At 38.1% G+C, this 14,926-nt stretch overlaps 1 protein-coding gene across 1 annotated transcript in view; it reads right to left on the bottom strand.

The window, feature by feature from the left end:
* Positions 1 to 1,649: 1,649 nt before the first annotated feature.
* Positions 1,650 to 14,926, bottom strand: part of LOC115221041 — a 248,440-nt gene continuing 235,163 nt past the window's right edge. Inside the window, exons 36-38 of the mRNA XM_036510314.1 lie at positions 11,241 to 11,272; positions 2,974 to 3,001; positions 1,650 to 1,698 (exon numbers count right to left, since the gene is read on the bottom strand). Of these exons, the coding sequence (XP_036366207.1) occupies positions 1,663 to 1,698; positions 2,974 to 3,001; positions 11,241 to 11,272 (96 nt within the window). The 3' untranslated portion in view covers positions 1,650 to 1,662. The remainder of the gene's footprint in view (positions 1,699 to 2,973; positions 3,002 to 11,240; positions 11,273 to 14,926) is intronic.

Genomic DNA, 14,926 nt, shown 5'->3' with positions numbered 1-14,926 from the left:
CCCCCCCCCGCTCCAGGACTTGTTCCTTGTAAGCCTGGTACTTATTCTATTGGTCTCTTTTTGCTGAACTGCTAAGTTACGGGGACGGAAACACACCAGCATCACATGTCAAGTGATGTTGCTGGGGGTGGGGGGAACAAACACAGACACACACATATATATACATATATACGACGAGCTTCTTACAGTTTCCATCTACCAAATCCACTCACAAGGCTTTGGTTGGCCCAAGGCTATAGTAGAAGACACTTGCTCAAGGTGCCTCACAATGGGACTGAACCTGGAACCATGTAGTTGGCAAGCAAGCTACATACCACACAGCCACTCCTGCGCCTATATATTTAGTGTTTCTTTGCAATTATGTCAGATGAGGTCTCAGCCATTTAGGATAAGAATCAAAGTGACTAGTTTTATTGTTTTTTTGCAATTCATCAAAATTCATAGAATCCATTTGGCTATCATCGCATATATGTGAAGATGTGTGGCTTAGTGGTTGGGGTATTTGGCCCATGATCATAAGGTCTTCAGTCTGATATCTAACAGTGCACTGTGTGCTTGGGCAAGACACTTTATTTCGTGTTGCTTCAGTCAATGCAGCTGGAAAAAATGAGTTGTTCCCATATTGCAAAAGGCCAGCCTTGTGACATTCAGTGTGTCATGCTGAATCTCCGTGAGAACTGCAACAAAGGTACGTGTGTCTAAGGAATGCTCAGCCACTTGCAGTGCTAATTTCCTGAGCAAGCTGATCCATTGATCGGATCAACTGGAACCCAAATCATTGTAACTGACAGGGTACCAATATATATATTACATATATTTATTTATTCCTAACCCATAGTGTAGTATCATCTAGTCATCAACCTTTTACTGTTATGCAAATCAGTTATAACTAGATGCAAGCATGTTTACATTTGAACAAATAACAAACATTTGATAAAAAATATAATGAAGTCAGTATATTAAGTTAATTCGAAAGGGAATAAATCATCAATGCTTCAAGTATCAGCCCTTCTATTTAGGTAAAGAAGAGAGAAATTAAAGAAAATACTGTTATTTCAGGCTAAGATGGTAACAGACACAGGAAGTGGGTTGATGGTATATATGAATTTTAGTAGAAGGTAGTGGAGAATTATTATTGTTCATAGTAGAGAAAGAAATCAGTATCACAAAAATCTAACTTCTTTCACCAATAAAAAAATATGTCTGATTTTTAAAATCAATAAATCTATAGCTGTGTTAAGACAAGTAAGCGTAGAGAAATGATGGATTGTTATCTTAAACGCCAACCAAATTTTGCTTTTCTGACCTCTCTGCTTTATTTTAATTCTTCTACTATTCAGAAATAATACCTGTGTCCTAATGGAATCAGGTTTGAAAGTTGAGCAGTTTATTGCATTTCCGACACATGAAAAAATGTTTTAAGGAAATTAACAATCAACTGATCATAAGAGTAATCTCCGTTGTTCGTTTCTTTTTTTTTTCTTTGCATTATCGACATCCCCAAAAGTTTTTTGTTTAGTATTTACTGGGATAATCTGAGCTAAGCAAAGTTCTTAAATTCACTATACACCATAGTTGAAATCATAACATATATATATATATATATATATATATATACATATACACTTATTTATTATCAAATATAAGGACATATTTATTGCATTACATTTTTGTGAATAGTTGGTCTATTTCAGGTTCCTGAAAATAAGAGAAAGAATAGCAAACGTTAGAAGGAATAATGGAGTTCAAACTTCTGACATTAATGAAATAATACATAGATTAAATTTTTACAACAATTTATGCAGAGAAACATAATTGAATACAAAGTGTACACGTTTAAGATATAAATGTAGCCAAGATTATCTGGTGGAGATAATCCAATAGCTATTAACAGAGATATACGATTTCTTTTTTCCTATTTACAGTTTTTAGTGTGGTACACTGGTTTTGATATGAGATTTGAATGGATGAAATCGTCTGGATCAAAATAGTTTCACATGATGATAACTATTTTATTTAATCATTTTAAACATTTGTGTAAGACTTGACAGAAAATTGCACCTCCAGTCGTGGTAAATATTTTACAATCAATATTTTAAACAACCTCTCAGAAAACCAGCCATCCACCTAATCACTAATCAGTCTGGTGGGCACATAAGCCAGATAGACTATTCTTTGTAAGCCTAGTACCTATTCTATTGGTTCTTTTTGCTGAACCGCTAACTTACAGGGACATAAACACACCAACATCGGTTATGCAATGGTAGGGTACAAACACAGACACACACATAGATATATAAAAATACAGACATATATATATATATATATATATATATATATATATATATGCATGTATTTATCTACAGATTATGATATTCTCTTCTCATTGGATTGTAGGAAAACATTAAGTGATAGGAAAGAGTAATTTTGATATTTCAAATGACCACCACAAACATTCTATGAAGTAACATAAAATTATCAAAACAGTTTTCAGAAACTTTTCTTTCAAAGACCTGTATAATGTAAAAACTAGCAACTTATTCAAATATCAAAAATACTAGCCTGGTCTAACAATATGGTATACAGTAGCTGGTTCTTCTAATATTATAAATAGTATCCAGCCATATTAAAATGGAAACTAATACACTGACCATAATAATATTTAAAAACATAGAAGACTGCTGTAAATATATGAAATATAGTTGCTGGATCTACCAATAGGAGATAACGCAAACAGTTCTACTTATTGGAAAATAGTAGTTAGGTCTTCCCGTCTGAAGAATCATAGCTTGGGCTACCAGTATCAGAAATAGTAGCTTGTACCAAGATGAGAAAATATATAAAAATATTCATAAACAGGATATACAAAATTCCTTTTATACAAATGCATTGATGAAATTCTCAACAAAAATTTCATCATAATTTATACAAACAGAACTAATTAAGCATACATGAAAGTTTTAAATGACTTACATTTTCTAGCCATGAATCGTCAGCTGATCTGCAAAATCAGAAAATGAGAAAATTCCAGATTAGTAAAATGAGCCTATCATAATGAGTGAAGCATCTTATAGTTCAGGCTTTATGAAATGTAATGTGTCTTGAATGGCTCAACAATGCTGAGTGGACTGTAATAACTGTGAAATAATTTAATTATTTATAGTCTAATATAATATTTAGGAATATAAAAATTCATTCTTCAGATATTGCTTGGAATTAATCGAGTCACTGTTATAATTAGTTTTCAAACGGTTACTGATTTTTTTTTCTTTTTTTGGAAGTGTCTCTGCAGTGGTCTCATGAAGCTCCTTCTGAAATTCCTCATGAGGAGTGCTTGAGGGTGGCCATGTCTCAAGCTTATGTGTGTTGGCATATCTGCAACATTGCTTCTAAGTTATGTATTATACGTGCATTTTTTTATACATAAGCATGTTACTATTGTGCGTGCAGGATGTCAATGTAAAATAATATAGTGATTGCTAATTTCCAACCTGTTGTTAATTTGGGGCCCTAATCTGTCTGTGAGGATAGCTTCTTTAATTCTGAAATTTCTGTCATTGGCTTCAATTGTGATTGTTATGTTTTTGTCAGTGTTCTGGCATCTGTCCAGATGTTTTCTGAAGGAGGAGGCTCACGTGTTTAAATATTCTTTGATGCGAATGTGTGACAGTCTGGTTGTGCCACCCACTTAGAAATTGTTGCATTTGTTACATTGGATTCTATACACAGCATTTACTTGTTGGCATAAATCTGTGTCGCGGATAGTTTGTGGTTGGGTTCTCAGTTTGTTGGGGTGGGGGGGGGGGAAGGAGTGGGTGGTCTAGTTTGTACGTTGGAAATTTACTGAGTGTGTTGTTGCTGTTTCTCTTTATTACCAATTGCCATTTGAGTTGATCGGCTGTTCAGGAAAAGGTAGGCTTCCAGGTTGAGTAAGATTTTCTTGTTCGGCTGTTGGCTCAAGATAAATTTAGGGCCCAGACTGATGAGTTCTAGCTCTTCATGGGAGAGTGACCCACTCAAGTGTGTGACTAGGGGTTTCATTGTTGATGGTATGCTGGTGCCCCTGATGTTAGGGTTATCTTGATCAGTGGATGTCCCATTTATCTGTGTCAGTGTAATAGACTGAGTTGTGGCAGTATTTGGTACAAAGCTACAAGAATTTAAGTTTGAGGCGTTTCTTCTCTTGGTCAACACAGTGCTTGAAGCATTGGTCAATAGCTGTGGAGGTTTTTCGGTGTGTAGATTACACATTCGCACCAAAGAACTAAACATGAGCCCCCTCCTTCAGAAAACTTCCAGACAAAAGCATAACAATCACAATTGAAGCCAATGACAGAAATTTAGGAAATTTAAGAATTAAAGAAGCTATCCTCATAGACAGACTAGGGGCCTCAAATTAACAACAGATTGGAAATTAACAATCACTATTATTTAACTACATTGACATGTCTCATGTACAATGGTAACATGCTTATGTATAAAAAAAATGCATGTATAATACATAACTTAGAAGCAGCGCTACGGAAATGCCAACACACATAAACTCAAGAAAGGGCTGCCCTTGTGCACTTCTCAAAAGGAGTTTTGGAAGGGGCTTCGTGAGACCACTACAGACACACTTCCGAAAAAAATTCAGTAACCGTTGGAAAACCGATTATAACAGTGACTCGATAATTTCCGAGCAATATCTGAAGAATGAATTTTTATATTCCGAAATATTATATTAGACTATGAATAATTAAATTATTTAACAGCTATTATTGTCCACTCAAGACACATTACATTTCAAAAACAATATACAATGCTTCCAGCGAACTACAGTAACCATTTTCAGTCTTTACTTTTAAACTTAGCATGAGGAATAGACAAAAGGTGTTTCAGCCAGAGATAAAAGGTGAGAGGCGAAGAAAGAGAAGAAATTAAGACGGAAGTTGGAAAGAGGTAACTGGCAAAAAGAAATTATACCGTAAAATAGATCAGTTCACACATGCGTATGCACTCACACACACACACATGCACACAAGTATATATATCCTGCATTTCAAATTATTAATGTATTTCTTTACTGCCCACAATGGGCTAAACATAGAGGGGACAAACAAGGACAGACAAAGGGATTAAGTCAATTACATCAACCCTTTTGGAAACTGGTACTTTATTTATCGACCCCGAAAGGATGAAAGGCAATGTCCACCTCGGTGGAATTTGAACTCAGAATGATATGACAGACGAAATACGGCTACGCATTTCGCCCAGTGTGCTAACGTTTCTGCTAGCTCGCCGCCTTATGGCGTAAAATTTAAGTTTTATTCAAAAGTGGCGATCTTTCGTTACGAGAACAAGATAGCCTATATGGATGGATATATATATATGTAAACAGATAGACAGACAGACAGATAGATAGCTATAATAATAGTATTTTTATATAAGCTTAAAGCTTATGGCGATCACCGTGCAATGACTAAGGAAAATAGTCTAATAAAGGGGCATATAAACCCTCGACAGAAAAAAAGAAGGCATTGATTAATTTTAATTTTAATCCTTCAGCTATTTAATGCTTTTCTTGGGCCTGCAATCACCTATATATTAAATCTGTTGTCAGTTTTTAAAATAGTCATTCCAGATAATAACAATATTAATAATATCTTAGCAAATTTTGAGAATTATATTTTCTTGCAAATTTTTCCGCATATTTAGAAAAAAAAATTCTTAAAAAAGAGTTTTACAAAAATTTTTGGAAATTTTTTCAGAATCATAATCTCTGTATTTTTCCACATATTTTGGGGAAAGAAAATTCTGAAAAAAGTAAAAAAATGAAGTAAATGGGGGTGGGGGTAATTTAAAAATGCTGATTTTTGCCAATTTTTTTGCATATTCGTATTTCCCATAGCCAAAAAGGAGCAGGTTTGTGTAAAAAAAAAAAATTTTTTTTGAAGGGTGGTTTTTGGGAGGGGACGGGCAGAAGTCTTGACAACAAATATATAAATGGACTAGCTTAAGGTGACCCACTCTACGCATGGGTGAGGGTTGTTACTTTCTGTTTCTTATCACCACATGTTCCCTCTTTGTTTCTCTCTCCTTTCTCTCTCACTTTCCCACTCTCTTACTCCTCCTTTCTCTCAGACTCTCCCTTGCTTTCTCTTACTCTCTATCTTTATCTATCTCTCTCCCATTTATAAAAAAAATTAGATTTCCGCGCTTAAATTACAAATCCGCTTCCACTTTACCATGTTGAAAATTTAATTGAAGTTGGGCAAAAGGTGTCCAATCTAGACCCCCAAGTGTCCCCCAGAAATCAATAAAATCCCCGTTTGCACACCAAAACAACCACTGTAGCGCCCCAAAATGTCTTCCAATCAATTTCTCACCTCAAGTTACCCCCTCCTGTAAATTTTAATCCTCATCCAGCCCCATTTAGACCCCTTTTTACATAAAAATCAATTTGTATCACTGTTCGCCTTCTTCATTTTATAGATTAGACAGATATACCCGGCCTTACTTAGGATTAAAATAGTTTATTATTGTTTTGCTTGTTTCGGTATTATAACCCGATTTCATTTGGGTCTATGCGGGTCACATTTTAAAAGATGAGGTATTTTGTCCTAGAGGCCATGCCTTTCAATTGAGCAAACTCAAAGGTGCCATGCAAACTCGCTAGCACTTTTAACATAGGTGTGCATATTTTCAGCTCAGTCCGACCACATATGCACACATTACACACACACACATAAATATATATACACATACGCATTAAATATGTACATATATACGCATTATATATACATGTCTACACACAACTTTCAATAGGAACATGCTCAACATTGGCAGTATAAATGTACATGGCTTGGGGTCACCTTGGAAACAAGGCTACCTGTTAAACGACATCAAGTCACAAAATCTGCAGACCAGACTCTATCAGTGAGACCAGACTCCACAGCCTGCGGGCACTCCAGCACATGTTCGGCGGACATTTCAACATTTTTTCCATGTCTGCCGAGAATGGGCAGAGGTGGCACCGTGGTGCTTCTTCGGAAGTGTCTGGACCTCAAAGTAAGAGCAATTTTCCTAGACCCGGAGGGTAGGCTGGTTGTTTGGATGTCAATGGCAGCAATGGGTGTGCTTTTTGACTGATTACAGTTTATGCACCATCCTTAACAGGCCGGCCAGATTTCTTTCGACGTCTAGAGGTTTTCCTGGGTATGTCTCAACCTTTACTTTTACTGGGGGATTGGAACACTACCTGGACACGCATCTAGACTATGTGGAGATGCAAATGCCTCAAAGACCTGCTCAGATATTTTCAACTATTTGACAGGAAACGACTGGACCACCTGAATGTGCCAATGTGGACATGAAGCAACTACATTGGGTCATCCAGATTGTACTTAAGTATTCTGTAGGACAGTGGATAAAGTTAGTGTAGGTTGTCCACAATTCCATATAGTCAGCTACACAGACCACAAACTTGTGACTTGTACACTTGACTTAGTTAAGACATATAGGGGGAGTCCCAGTTACTGGAAGCTGAACATGTCGTTCACAGCATGCCAGGCTTACAGGGACTGGATTAGCATATTAGTTAAGAGGGCATTGACAGGTGCCATCATCAACAACAGATGGTGGTATGCCCTAAAGAAAGCAATTAAAGTAAAATCAGTGAGGTACAATAAGGCCCTAACATTAGACCGAAATAGAATAGAGGGAAAGTTAGTTAAGAAAATAGAAGAGGCACTTAGATCTGGCATCACATCCAATGTACTGGCAGTGAGGTTGGCCCCCGACCAACACTTCAACACGAAACACGAAGGATACAATGTCAGATCTAGGATGCATGCTCTGAGGAATAAAGGAGTTGGAGCCACCCAAGAGGCCCAAGTGGCGGAGGTGCAACGAGGCAATAGAGCCACCATTAGGTCACTTACAGATGAAGAGGGGTGTGAATTACTTGAGCCTGAAAAGATGTGTGAGGCCTTTTAACAACACTTTGCCCGACTGTTCAGGACAACTGGTGGGTCAGAATGCAGAGTGGTCTTTAGTGCCTACCTTAGTGGCCTGCCACGACTCTCAGCAAGAGAGGCGGAGTGTTGTGAAAGACCCATCACAGCCGCAGATGTATGGGATGTGATGGCAGGCTGCGCGAGAGACAAGTCACCAGGCTTGGATGGTCTGCCCTATGAACTTTATTGCCATATGCCAAACTTACTTGGAGGCATCTTGGTAGCTGTCTACTGCAACTGGCAGCAAAACGGAAATATCCCAGTCTTTGTAAAGCAAGGAGTAGTGATCCAAACAAGGGAAACGACGTAGATAACTTCAGGTCCATCACTCTGCTCAACGCAGATTTAAAAATTTTGGCCAAGGTATTAGCCAAGAGGTTGGCGCCTGTCATCAAGAAACTATTCGACAAGGCACAAACGCGCGCCATGCCAGATAGGAGTATCCATGACAACCTCCATCTTATTTCTTTATTGCCCACAAGGGGCTAAACATAGAGAGGACAAACAAGAGGGGTCAACCTCCATCTGATGCACTACATCATAGACAGGGTAGTTAAGGAACCTGGCATGGGTGGGGTGATGATCAATTTAGATCAATCAAAAGCTTTTGATAGGGTAGACCATCACTACTTGGAGGCTGTCCTCAAAGCAGCTGGTTTCAGTGCCGTCTTCTGTGGTTGGATCGCTGCCTTATACAGCGGCATCCGCTCGGTATTTCGCGTAAATGGTCATCTATCCAGATCATTTAACATCATGCGTTTGGTTCATCAAGGATGCCCCCTCTCGTTGCTTCTGTATGTTTTGACTCTTCAGCCACTATTGTGGAAGCTGGCAATGCTGAGGGGCATGCTGGGTTGTGAGAGGAGCGTGTCTGCATATGTGGACGACGTCACCATCATAATGTCAAGCCACAAGCACATCGACCTGGTCGGAGAGACACTAAAAGAACATGAAGCGGTAATGGGAGCAAAAGTTAATCGAGAAAAGTCAGTGGGCTTGCGGCTCGGCACCTGGAGAAGCAAGCCCATGCCATCCAACAGTGTCTCCATCATTGGACGTTTGACCAACAGACCGGTTCAATTGCTCAGGGTCTGATTCGGTTCAGATTTCCAAATGAAGAAGAACTGGGGCGAAATAAAGACTAGAGTGGCCTAAAAGGTCGCATACATCACATCCGTCATCAATTATCATCTGACCATCGTGCCTTGTCCCAACCCTACCATCACCAAACTGGAACGCATACTCTTCCATTTTTTGTGGAAGGGAAGCATTCCAATGGTTAAGCAGTCCATTTGCTGTCAACACCCGCTAAATGGAGGGCTAGGCATGAGGTGGTTGATGATGCGCTGAGACTGTGTCATCTTCGGCACTTCATAGACGTGTGGTCGCTGTTTGTGTGGTGTGCTTTCCTGCAGCTCATCTTCTTGGCTGAACTGCAGTTGTGGAATAAACAGAGACCGAGGCTAGGTGAATGGGACTGTGAGTGTCGCATTGCTGTCAAGCAACTCTGCTGTCCGGGACCAAACTTGTGTGACTTCATTACAACAAAGGAATTCTATAGAGGCTTAGTGGAGGGGAGGTGCGATGACATTCTTGGGCAGAATCTGGGCGTCGATGAGGAACACCTGACCTGCCTGTTCAGAACACCTTTCGGGCCGGGACCTATGGACAATCACCAAAGATCCCTGGCCTGGCAGTGCTATCCAAAAGCATTACCTGTTCGGGATAAGCTCTACAGGCACGGTTCGAGACACACTGGACCGACTTGCCCGAGATGCAGTCAGAACGATGAAACCATTCTACACGCACTCATACAGTCTCTAACCATTTCGGACCTGTGGGCTTATGCCAAACGGCTGTTGTCAAGTGTGAGACAAGTCCGCCTGTTGGCCGAGTCTATCGTGCAAACTGCTCCACCATCTTCCTTCAACTTGAAAGGCAAGACAGTCTTCATCGTAATGGTAGCCATGGTGAAAGAATGTGTGTGGTAGACTCGAGCGAAAGGATTAGAGACAAACACTTACCTCTCTGGCCAATCGCTCATCAACTTTTTCAAGTACCACTTGAAAAGGAAGGTGAGAATGGAGAGGTAGGTTTTGTCTTGTGAAAGTTTCAAAAAAAGGTGGGTGAACGTAGCATAGATGGTGCATGTGAGTGACGAAACTACTTTGAGCATGATCCTGTAAATCGAAAACAGAGAGGTAGAGAGAGAGAGAGCACTTTGCTCTCATGTGTTTATTCCCTCCCTGCCTGAGGATACCGTGGTCTTTTCCATAGGCTTTTCTTTCCACGGATAAACATAATCTTGCTTTTCACATTTAAAAAATTCTTCTGTGATACACGATCACTTTTGACCGTCTTTATCCCCCACCGATCCCTTTTGATCAGAATTTTACATTTTTTTTCTCAATTTTTCCCTTTTTCTTTTTCATTTTCAAAAAGAAAAGCTTTACATTTGTATTTGTCCCCTCTCTGTTCAGCCCTGTGTGGCCAATAAAGAAAGATATCTATCTATCTGTCTGTCTTTCTGTCTGTCTGTCTGCCTGCCTATCTGTCTGTATGTCTGTCAGTCGATCAATTAATCTATCTATTTTCTCTCTCTCTTCTCTGACTCTATCTCTCTCTTCCTCCCTCTTTCTCCCTCCATCCTTCTTTCATGTCCTTACTCTCTCTGCCCTTCTCACACTGTTTATGAATATGATTAAAATTATTATTAGTAGAAGCTATGGATTTCCCACAGAGTTCTAACTTCTGTTAATTTGCATAAGTCTTTTCTTCATATAATAGAGAAAGAAATCAATATCACAGAATCTAATTTCTTTCACCAATAAAATTGTGTGTGATTGTTAAAATTGTTAATGCTATAGCTGTGTTAAGAGAAATAAGTGTAGAGAGATGATGGATATTAAATGCTAACCAAATTTTGAATTTTTTAAACCTTTTATTAATTTCTTTCTGCTATTTGCAAATAGTACCAGTGATCTAATCGGGTAGAATTTGGAAGAGTAGCAATTTAGTATATTTCAAACAAATATGAAATGAGGTATATAGAAATCAATAAAAAACTGATATTCTTTGTTATCTCCCTTACTTATTGTTTTTGGGGTGCCACTGTCCACAAAAGAAATTTTTGTTTTCTAATTACTGGGATAATTGCAGCTTACAATATACCATAACTGAAACCCTGCTATATATATATGTACTTATATATTATCAAATTTAGGGACATATCTCATGCATTACCTGTCTTCCTCTGAGCTGTCCTTATCGTCTTTCTGAAATTAAAAGAAATGATATTGAATGTTAGAAGGAATGACAGAATTCCAACTTGTTACAACAGATTATACTGAGAGAAGACCTTACTGAATATAAATAGTACAACAGGTGAGAGTAGTGACAATTATCTGATGGAGATTATGCAATCCATATTATCACAGATACACATGATTTCTTTTCTTCTTATTTATAGTTTTAGTATGGTACACTGGTTTTGACATAGGATTTGAATGGAAGAAATCTTTTAACTAGAAACCACGTCAAACAATGATATGAGAATTTTTATTTAATCAATTTAAACTTTTGTGTAAAATTCAAAGTCATATGAGACTTAGAAATGTATACGATACCCCACAACTAGCTTTAAAAATGACTAAAAAGAAGAGATGAAAGAGTGTAAATAGAGAACAATTAAAAGGTCATGTTACTGAATAGTCATTTAATTTTCATGTATTGGACGATCTTTTATTTGACGTAACTTGAAAGAAAATTGCACCTACAGCCCTGATTAACATTTTAAAATCAAAATTCCAAACAACCTCTCTCTCAGATTGATAATAATTACAACTGGAACAAATCATTCCATAAGGCATCTGAATAATTCCCAGAAGAACACAATCATGATTCCATACAACATATTCCTGACAGAATATAGCTGAAACAAATATTGAGCAGTCAAAGCCCTTGTTTGGTAACTTTGCTCTGTATCTGATTCCTTTCATACATTGACAGATCTGGATGAGATACTAGAGATATATAGAGATATACATTTCACCTTAATTTACATAAAATTTAGATCCCTACACAGATAACATGAGTAATTTATTCATATTCCAATGAAAAGCAAAAAGACACATTCAGTAAACCGATCAAGAAAATATTCCAAGACTGATGGTTACTAAAGCAACATTAAAGCCTCACCATCCCTGAAGACCTCTCGTAACAAACACAAATGTATTTCTGCCACTATTGGTGCAGCTTTATAATACTCATTATGAAGTAGAATAACACAGAAAATAATAATCACCGAATTTCTACGATGTGGTAGAGGCCTACAATACAGGAGTTATGAAAAGTATTATACACTAGCATACCTATGTCCTCAAAAATGCAGGCAACTTTATTAATGATACAAAATGGCACATGAGTGCAGGGGGAGAAAACATATAAGCGTATATATATATATATATATATATATAAAGAGGTATGTTATAAGGTATTTCTCCAAACATTTACTGTTTTCCTCATAATTTTTGAAAACCTGATTAAATTCAATGACTAGTATATAAATTCTGTTATGATTCTTACTAGATAAGAATTTAGAGATATATTCCATTGGTTTATTCCAAATAGATAACCCTTAAGCATGTAGGTTTCATGGAGTTTTAATATAAATTAATAATTAAAATAATAATGATAATAATAAAAGCAAAAATAAAAGAAGAGTGCCATTGTTATCAAGTGAACGATAGTTTGACATCTCGTGTGTCTTCAACAGGTTCAAAAAATAATTTTGTCAATCTACTTCATTTTGGTGAATATATAAAGGATTGAGGTACCTCCTCCAGATATAGAAACAAAATAAAAGAAGAGTGTCATTGTCATCAAGTCACAAGATGTCAAAATATCCTTCACATGATGACAATGGCACTCTTTTATTTTTGCTTCTATATCTAAAGGAGTTACCTCAATCCTTTATATATTAATAATAATAATAATAATAATAATAATAATAATAATAATAATAATATGTACATCCGTGAGGACCTCACACCCCAGGTCCTTTTGTCATACTCAAACTCGGTGTGTGACACACTAATTGTACATATAAGGCAACTTGATGTAGTTGTGTGTGCTACATATCGCCCTCCAGATGCCCCAAGCCATGTAGGCAAGTTTGAAGACTGCCTTATAAGAATAGAAGAAGTTCTAATCACATTAGAACAACACATAAGTGTACTTCTTATGGGAGACTTCAATCTACCCAATGTCAGATGGCCTGATGGCTTTTCTCTCCCAGGAATGACAAGATGTGAACGAGGACAGGCGAGGTCCCTCCTGAACCTCATCAACACCCTGTACATGGAGCAAGTAATACTCCAACCAACCAGGGCATGTAACACACTGGATCTCTGCTTCACAAATAATATGGATCTCATCCATAATGTGAAAGTGACACTGACACTACTCTCGGATCACAACATGGTAGAGCTGACCATGTACGGGCCAAAGGAAAGCATGGACATGCAGCCTACAAGAAACCCTCAGAATCTTTCCAGCTTGAACTTCCATAAGGCAAACTGGAAACAAATTGAGAAAGAGATCCTCAAACAAAACTGGCCTGAATGTCTCTCCTCGCCAGACATCGACGTGAAACTTCAACAATTCATGTCTGTAATGCAAGCCATATGCTACAAATGTGTCCCAGAGAGAAAGGCCACTGTACACAAGAACAAAATCATCCCCAGAGAGAGGAAAATTTTAATGAGACAGCGTACAAAAATTTCAAATCGCCTAAACAAACAAATTGAAAGCAGTGAAAAGTCCCGCCTGAAAATAAAACTGTTGGAAATTGAAAAATGTCTGCAACTCTCCCATGAAAAGGAAAGAGCAGACAAAGAAGCCTGGGCTATAGACAACACAAAATCTAACCCCAGAGCTTTCTACAGGTATGCCAAAGAAACAGCTACGGTGCACTGTAGGATAGGGCCACTCCTTGAAAAGGATGGCACACTCACAGGAAAACCAATGAGGGTAAGTGAAATACTGAATGAGCAATTCAAGAGTGTTTTCACTCCACCCCTTGGGCATTTCCAAATCACTAATCCAACTGACTTCTTTACCACTGCAGATATAAAATCAGAGGCAGCGACGATAGATTACATCGATATAAAGGAAGATGATGTAATAAAGGCTATAGATGAAATGAAAACAGACTCAGCTACTGGCCCTGATGGATTCCCGGCAATCCTCCTAAAAGTATGTAAGAGAGTCCTAGCAAGACCACTGCAGTTCCTCTTTCAGAGCTTCCTTGCAGCTGGCAAACTTCCAAGAAAACTGAAGGAAGGTAAAATATGCCCTATTCATAAAGGAGGTAGCAGAACTACAGACCTATCTTTCTGACCTCACACATCAGCAAGGTCATGGAACGAATAGTCAGAAGGAAACTGATCACCCTCCTTGAAGAAAATGACTTGCTGCCTGACACCTAACATGATTTCCGACCAGGAAGAAGCTGCTTAACTCAGCTCCTACAACACTATGCCTGGGTGCTGAAACGACTGCTCAACCACTCAAATGTGGAAGTGATATATCTCGACTTTGCAAAGGCCTTTGATAAAGTCGATCATGGAATGATATGTCACAAACTACGTGATCTTAGCATAGTTGGAAAACTGGGAGAATGGCTTCATGACTTTCTGAAAGATAGAAGTCAGGTGGTAGTGAGCGGTGTTCCGCAGGGCACTGTTTTGGGACCACTACTGTTCATAATGGCCCTCTCAGACATGCCCTCAGCCACGCAGAGAGCCACAATCATAAGTTATGCAGATGATACAAAAGTTTCACAGGCAATACAGAACCCTGAGGACACTAAACGCCTGCAATGTGAGCTGGACAAAATATACAAGTGGGCTGAAAAGAATAGCATGCAG

The sequence above is a fragment of the Octopus sinensis genome, linkage group LG17 (genome assembly GCF_006345805.1).
Source record: "Octopus sinensis linkage group LG17, ASM634580v1, whole genome shotgun sequence".
Lineage (NCBI taxonomy): Eukaryota > Metazoa > Mollusca > Cephalopoda > Octopoda > Octopodidae > Octopus > Octopus sinensis.
This window is presented reverse-complemented; position numbering and strand designations above follow the sequence as displayed.